This window comes from Anopheles coustani, chromosome 3 (assembly GCF_943734705.1).
Source record: "Anopheles coustani chromosome 3, idAnoCousDA_361_x.2, whole genome shotgun sequence".
In the NCBI taxonomy this organism is placed as follows: Eukaryota; Metazoa; Arthropoda; class Insecta; order Diptera; family Culicidae; genus Anopheles; species Anopheles coustani.
The window spans coordinates 56569571-56577167 of NC_071288.1; the positions used below are offsets into that span (position 1 = coordinate 56569571).

General features: G+C 43.9%; 1 protein-coding gene across 1 annotated transcript; it reads left to right on the plus strand.

The window, feature by feature from the left end:
• The first annotated feature begins 170 nt into the window (after positions 1 to 170).
• LOC131263398 (sodium-independent sulfate anion transporter-like) lies at positions 171 to 2041 on the plus strand. Its single transcript, XM_058265595.1, has 2 exons — positions 171 to 198; positions 273 to 2041. The coding sequence occupies exons 1-2, from the start codon at positions 171 to 173 to the stop codon at positions 2039 to 2041; spliced, it is 1797 nt and encodes a 598-aa protein (XP_058121578.1).
• Positions 2042 to 7597: the final 5556 nt, after the last annotated feature.

Sequence of the window (7597 nt, forward strand, 5' to 3'; positions counted from 1 at the left end):
TAAGCGGTGACTTGTTCCGTCCATCTGGTTAAGGGACGTTATTTTTCGGTCTATCATACCTCAGGCTTTTAAAATTAAATTTGATTTTTGTGCAAAGAAGTTGAGAATTGAATTATTTTACAGAAATCACACACATCATCATGGCAACGACTCAAATATCAATTCAGAATATGCCGAACGTTTCTGACAAAGCAATAGGTAGGTGACTCCCATTTCAAACGCATCTTCTCATTTGTTTACGTTCGACTTAATTGTGCTTATTTTAATTGCAGATGACGATATTAAAGAATCCTTTCCCCCGGTCGGACAATGGGTAGCAAAATCCTGTCGAAGTATTTGCACTCGAAAGCATTTATTGAAACGTCTCCCAATACTGCATTGGCTACCATCTTATAATCTGAAATTCCTAGCCGAGGACATCGTTGCTGGAATTTCCGTCGGGCTAACTGTGATACCACAGGGGATAGCTTATGCGGTCGTTGCGAATCTAGATCCCCAATATGGATTGTATTCAGCGTTTATGGGATGCTTCGTGTACTGCATTTTCGGAAGCTGTAAAGATGTGACCATCGGGCCGACAGCCATTATGTCTCTGATGGTGCAAGTGCATGTAGCAAACTCGGGAATAGACTTTGCGATATTGTCAGCGTTTCTTACCGGATGCGTGATTTTAGTGCTCGGGGTGCTCAATCTTGGCTTTCTAGTGCAATTCATTTCACTCCCAGTGACGGCAGGATTTACGTCGGCAGCCGCGATAACGATAGCTAGTGGTCAAGTGAAATCCCTCTTCGGTTTGCCGGGCAAATCAAACGAGTTTCTTGAAGCGTGGATGAATGTGTTCGAAAATTTGCACGAAATTAGGCTATGGGACACTGTGCTTGGTGCTACAACGATCGTGGTGTTGCTGGTTCTAATGCAAATGAAAAATATGTCTGGTGAAAGCTGTTGGGCGTCGGTTGGAAAATATGTTGCACTTGCACGAAACGCCATCGTTGTTATTCTGGCAACGCTTTTGGCGTATCTACTGAGTGAAGCTGGATATTCAGAACCATTTCTCCTAACAGGAAATGTTACTGCTGGACTGCCTCCCCTGCAGCCACCCCCTTTCACGACGATACTGGACGGTCGGACATACAGTTTCTCGGAAATGATAGGTGAAATGGGATCATCCCTTATCACTCTACCCTTGATCGGAATTTTAGAATCCATCGCCATTGCAAAAGCCTTTTCGAAAGGAAAGCCAATAGATGCAACCCAGGAAATGATCGCTCTTGGTTTGTCAAACATTGCCGGATCGTTTGTGTCGTCGATGCCCGTCACAGGATCTTTCACGCGCTCAGCGGTTAACAATAACAGTGGGGTCCGCACGCCGTTTGGGGGGATAGCAACGGGTATCCTGGTTCTCTTTGCTCTAGGACTACTAACCAAAACGTTCTATTACATACCGAAAGCCACTCTGGCAGGTGTGATTATAGCAGCAATGTTTTTCATGGTTGAAATTCACACAGCTGTGGAGATCTGGCGCACGAAGCGAATTGATATCATACCGATGGTTGCAACGTTGATCGCCTGCCTACTCTTGGGCCTGGAAATAGGAATACTCTTTGGCGTTGGGACCAACGTTTGTTTCATACTGTACCAAACATCTCGGCCAATGCTCCTCCCTCAGCAATGCACGATCGATGGCAAGACCATATTAGTTGCTCAACCTGATCAACGCATAGTGTTTTCTTCAGCAGAATATTTGAAACACCACATTCTTAAACATTCGAACAAAGCGGGGGCACAGATTGTCATCCTAGATGGATCGCACATCGCTTCGATCGATACGACTGCGGCCAAAGTGTTAGTTTGCATGACTAAGGATTTGCAACTACAAAATCGAACCATACTTTACTGGAAATGTAATCGAGCCACCCGCTTCACGTTGCTCAGAATGGACAAAACGTTATTTCAGCCTTTATTCACGGCCGCAGACAATCTCGAACAAATGTTTAAAGAGACAGGATCTTCAAAAACTAACAAGGAACAGAATAAGTAACCAAATTGTGGAAAATATATGAAGACATCAGGAAGGTGAACGATTTAGACCCGACATTAAAATATTTATCTATTCCATTTTATAAATTTTTTTATTGAACAACAAAAAAGTTGAAATAAAGTTATTTTGTGCAAAAAGGAAAAAAGGAAAAAAGGAACACAGTTTTTTTTATAATGATATTTTTCTGTTTAACATATTGCATTAAAAATCCTCCATATTTATATATCCGGACCAAAAGAGTACTGAATTATTCTTAAAATTTCTCTAATATTCTAGGGGTTTGTTTTAGAGTACATCTATTTTTTGGGACACAAATTACCACGTTGAGTTATATGTATAGCTTATGTTAGTCAAGAAGTGTCGTTAGCGTGCATGTTATCGTCCGGAGTCTCCACAGTGGATATATTGAAAACGTGATGATTGACAGCTATCCCCACACTATGCTGGAGTGACGTTCTACGAATATGCAAGGAAATACAGTTTTGATTTCTATGCTTTTTTATTGCAAAATTTAAATTTACACAATTTCTTGCGATTAATCAGTACCTTCTTCTTGACGCAAATGACCTTGTTGGTCATGCCTGCTCGTTAAGGGCTTACGAGATTTTTACCCTATGTGTACGTGGATAGTCAGTCCTGTCGTACAGGGGAGGGTCCGGTCTTGGTTGGGATTCGAACCTACGCCGTTGAGGTGGTGAGCATCGGCGCTCATGAGCCGAATTTTTAACCGGTGCTACAGCTCGGTTGTCGTGGACCCCTATTAGTGATCAGTACTTTTTTAGAGGTGAAAGAAGCCACCCGGCTCAAAGCCTCTATAAAATATATATACTACTACTACTGATCAGTACCTACATTAGATAAATTATAATAAGTGGGTTTAATTCCCCAGACCCCGAATGGGGAAAGAAGCGAGAATGAAGAAAACAGCACTAACATTGACAAAACAAAAGATACGGCTGGAAAACGATGTCAAAATTTGGAATCACCGACATGACAATAATATTCATTAACTTTACACGAAGCGTAAAAAAAGCAAAACCGAGTGTCAACAGATAATATGGATTATGCGGTTTTATTTATTTATTTTTTACGTTGAAGCAGGTTTAGAAACCCTGGCTATCAATTTTTTGGCCGAATTCATAATCATAACATTACGTAGTGCGACCGGTTGTCACAAACACAACTGTGAAGAACGATGAATAGAAAGGTGATGGTTGTCTCTTTCCCTACCTTCATTCCTGCCGTAAGAGACCTGTTGTCTCCTTCTGCTTAACGCTTGATCTTCTCTCGATCTGCCGTTGATTACCCGTGCAAGTTCATCCATCTCTTTTTTTCGGTCCCAACATCGTTTACACACGTTTAGTGACAAGCGCAACCGGAGTCCGGGAGGAAATCTCACGAAAAACTGCGGAAGGAAAGGATCTCGAAATTGTCGAAATGAATCGGATAGATGAAGTGTTTGTTTCCGTGCATACAGCACGCTGGCCAAGCAAAAGAATTGCGTCCAAATCGCAACATAAAAATTGCCCTAGTTGATGATTCGTGAATGATGCATATTTTACCACTCTAAGCGGTACACATACGGTGATATTGGAGAACATTTCCCCCGTTCCTGTTGGATGATCCTTCCACGTAGATTGCAAAATGTAAAACGTACAAGATTCCAGCACGATCAGCTCGAGCTCGTTTCCGCCGTCGTTTTTTCTCGGTCGCGGAACAAGCCCGGAAGGCGGATGGCGGAAGATCGACGAGCCGTAGCGTGGGGCGCACGCAGGGTCATAAAAATTGTGATATTTCAATAATATTGTTCGCCCGGGCAATAAACTATGTGAAACAACAATAAACCCCGCTGCCCGGGTCACCCCATTCTTGGCACTTTGGAGTGACGTTCGGTATCCGCAGAGAAGCCGCTCTTGGCGCAGACCAGGCATGTGGCCTCATGTTGTGAATACGTGGGTGCTGTGGACGGCGTGATTGCAATCATTATGCCTACGATCCAGAGCAACACGGCGAAGGGACACCACCGGCGATAGAAAGGAAATCATCAACGTGTTAGAGAGATTCGACCAGGCAAACTAACGAAGAGAGTGAGAGTGGCACAAAGCGATTACAACAGAGACAGCTATACAGGAAAAATAGGATGTTGCAAAGGCCAACGGGAGATTTGAACCGGGTGATGGAACGTAGACTTTTCGATTAACATGTTTATAGAGTATGCCATAAAACGGATCATAGGTTTATATCTTTCCAAACTAACTATACCAAACCCTTGCGCGGAATGCCCCGACTGACGCGCAGAGAAAACGTAACTCAAAACCAACCATCATCGTACGGCTGAATGTTCCAGATCTATTCGCATCTGGAGCAGTCCCCCAATGGCTACCGGTAACGGTGTCACCGTGGGCCTTAAACATCGGGAACGGCGAAAGGAAGTCACACGAACAAGTCGAATTAGTCTTGAAAAGCAGGCAAAAACAAAACAAAATAAAGTTCAACCTTTCACAGGTAAGGACAATAAAAAACTGAAGCCCTCTGATAGAGATCGGTGGATTTTTATCACCATTTCATCAAAATTTTACACCTTTTGCGCCTCGAGGTGTTCGATGGTATTTCGAAGGAGTGTGTAAATTTGCTATGCGAATATAATAACCCCCCCGAACTTGGAGGGAGCATAAAACGAAAACAACCGGAAAGTAGGTTATATAGCCGTGTTCGTAGGTCTGCACCCGTCTTGCAAGATGGTGGAACGAAAAGTCTCATTGAAACTGCCCTTCTGGCAAAATATTATTTCATTGGTAAAAAAATTTGGGCGCAGGCGTAAAATTTGCACTCGTCATTAATCAATCGTTGGATGTGACTTTTTCGATATGACACTGTTTCAACAATGAATTATATGACGACCGGTGTTGGTTGGCTGGATGTTCCGGTCATAATAGTGGGTGGGAACTTCAGTGACCAATGTACTTATCTCTCGAGCAATCGTAATTGCACCGCAGAACAATCACGGACATAACGGATCAGATAGGGAGCCGATGATCAAATCTGGCATCTTCATAATTCGATCGATTCGGTTAGCTCCGTTCCACCCGGGACCGGTTCCAATCAATAGTGCTCCTTCACAATGCCTCAAAGGTCCCAAATGGGTTTACCGTCCTCGCGGGCGGTGTTTTGGCGGATTCACCTAATTTCTCAATTTTAATTTAATAACTTAATAATCAAAGTGCATGTGGACCCGGCCTCTTATTCCACGGATGGTTCGGTGTAAGGTGATTGTGGTCGTCCACTAGAACAAGGGTTGTGGCAATGGGAAAACAAAGAGAAAATCGATGGGATTAAGTTTCAAAGGGCCCCCAAATGGTGGGTTTTCGGAGTAAACGTAGGGGCATCTGCAAAAGCGCTCGACCCAGCTGCTAGCCGCCCCGGGGCAGCACTATTGAAAATTAGATTCCGTTTTCTTTTTTCAGACATCACCGCCCATGGCACACCGCCCATGGAAAGCATCCTTCAGTTTCTCTTTCCCTTCGTCGATTTCATCTTTCGCGGAGCCAAGTAGACCTTTCCGGCGAGTTTGGGCTTGGATCGAATTGAATTGATTATTTCCCGATGAGTCGATGATGGGAGAGAATGAGAATTGTTATTAACTATCGTCATTTTTTATGTTGTTGCTGTTCTTGTTGTTGGTACCGCTGTAATCGTGGATTTCCCGACGTTTACTGCATCCTATTGTTGCTCGCACCGACATTCTCGCGGGTCTTGGTTCGGCACCTTTGGCTAAATAATAACAATGTTGACGATCACAAAGTACTCAAAACAATCATGTTGTGGTTCAGTAGTTCCCACCCATCTTATTTTCTTATTATTCTCTGTCTTACATATACGTAACGCGTAATGGTAATTTATGTATAAATGTCTTCCTTATTAATCTTATGTGGGACTTACATTATTTCTTCTGAATGATTTAATGCTGCCTTTATCGTAATATTTTGTGTGTATAGAAAAAGTAGATTAAGATTTTACCGTCCTTTCTTCTCTTGTACAAAGATGTAACATGTACATGTACATAAACCTACAGCTATGTTTAATTTTATTAAACGTGTTTCGTTGTAAAATTCTTCGTAGGTTTAATCTTAATCAATATTCAGGTTTACAATTTAGTAATGAATATATGTTCTGACCAATCGGTGCAAAAAGTCCATCACGGGGTAATCCATGAACTTTTTCGATCGATGGACCATGGATAAAATAGAACGAATGTGATAGGTTAATTGATAAAAGTTACGTTGAACCGAGAATAAGCTGCACTGCCTCTGGTACTGGTGTGATATAAGCTGCCCCCTACAGCAATTGCTGAGATACTTACTACTTTCCAATTGGAATGTTCCATTCTACCACATCTAGCACTTTCGTATGGCCGGATGACGTTTTCGCACACGCTAAAGCGAATGATCGTCGTCGTGGACATCTTCCATACGTCATCGTGCTGATGACCACTTAACGGCTCAACGGTACGTTGCACTCTCATTCACTCCATCTGGCCCATGTAGCCCGCTGTCTCTATCTTTCTAGATTTCTATCTTTCTGTCTTCATCTGCGAACCAAGAAGTCTAACAAATCGCTTAATTTATGCTGAGGCATGGTTCAAAATATTTCTTCACTGTGAGTGCAAGGGAGAAAGGCACCGATGGAACGAGGGAAAGCAAGCAGCAGAGTCCACAGGGAGCCATGGGGTGAGGTGAAGATGCGAGATTTGTGAAAAATGACTTAATTTGTACCGCTAACTCGAGTGCCACACGATGGTGCCGGGAGCGTGAGCGTGTATCTGCATTTTCAATTATCCTTTCGTTTTGGGAGGGAAAGCACTGGTACGTGCCATTGGAACCGTTTGGTCATCAGTTTTCGTCTATCGATTGGTTTGGCGATACGGGATAAATGATTCCATCAATCCGTATCGACGGATCTACTGGCGGGCCGTACTCCGAGCTGTGATCCCTTGCGAGCGACGTTGGCGCAGATGATGATGATGATGATCACAACGAACCTCGTCGTCGATCATCGCATGCCTGCCCACTAACTTTTCGGTCCGTGGGGATTTGGCGTGAATTAACAACTTCAACAAACCTGTCCGACGGCCGAATCGCGAACCGGGCCGCGTGCCTCGCCCCTCGAATTGGGCGCGCGCGTCTTCATCGTTTCGTCGGACGTCGGAATCTTTGGCTTTGTTTTTTTTGCTTGCGTTTGCTGTTGTTATTGTGCGTCCACCTTTCGCCTAGCACGTCCCCGTGGTCGAAACAATCAGGGATCAGGTCCAGGGGGAATTCGTCTTCGCCTCACTCGACGCACTCAAGTAGCACCAGAAGAGGAAAATAATCGTTTCACTAATTACCGCCGGCCGTGGCCGTGAGCGTCTTGCAAGACGCTTGAGAAGTGCGCCTCGGATTTTCAGATTGGACCATCATCGTTAGAGAAGCTTGGGCCATGGTCGCAGGGTACCACAGTGGACAGGATGGGCAAGGGTGTACTTGTGCGTCCTTGTGGACCTTTTTGGTGCGTCGATCG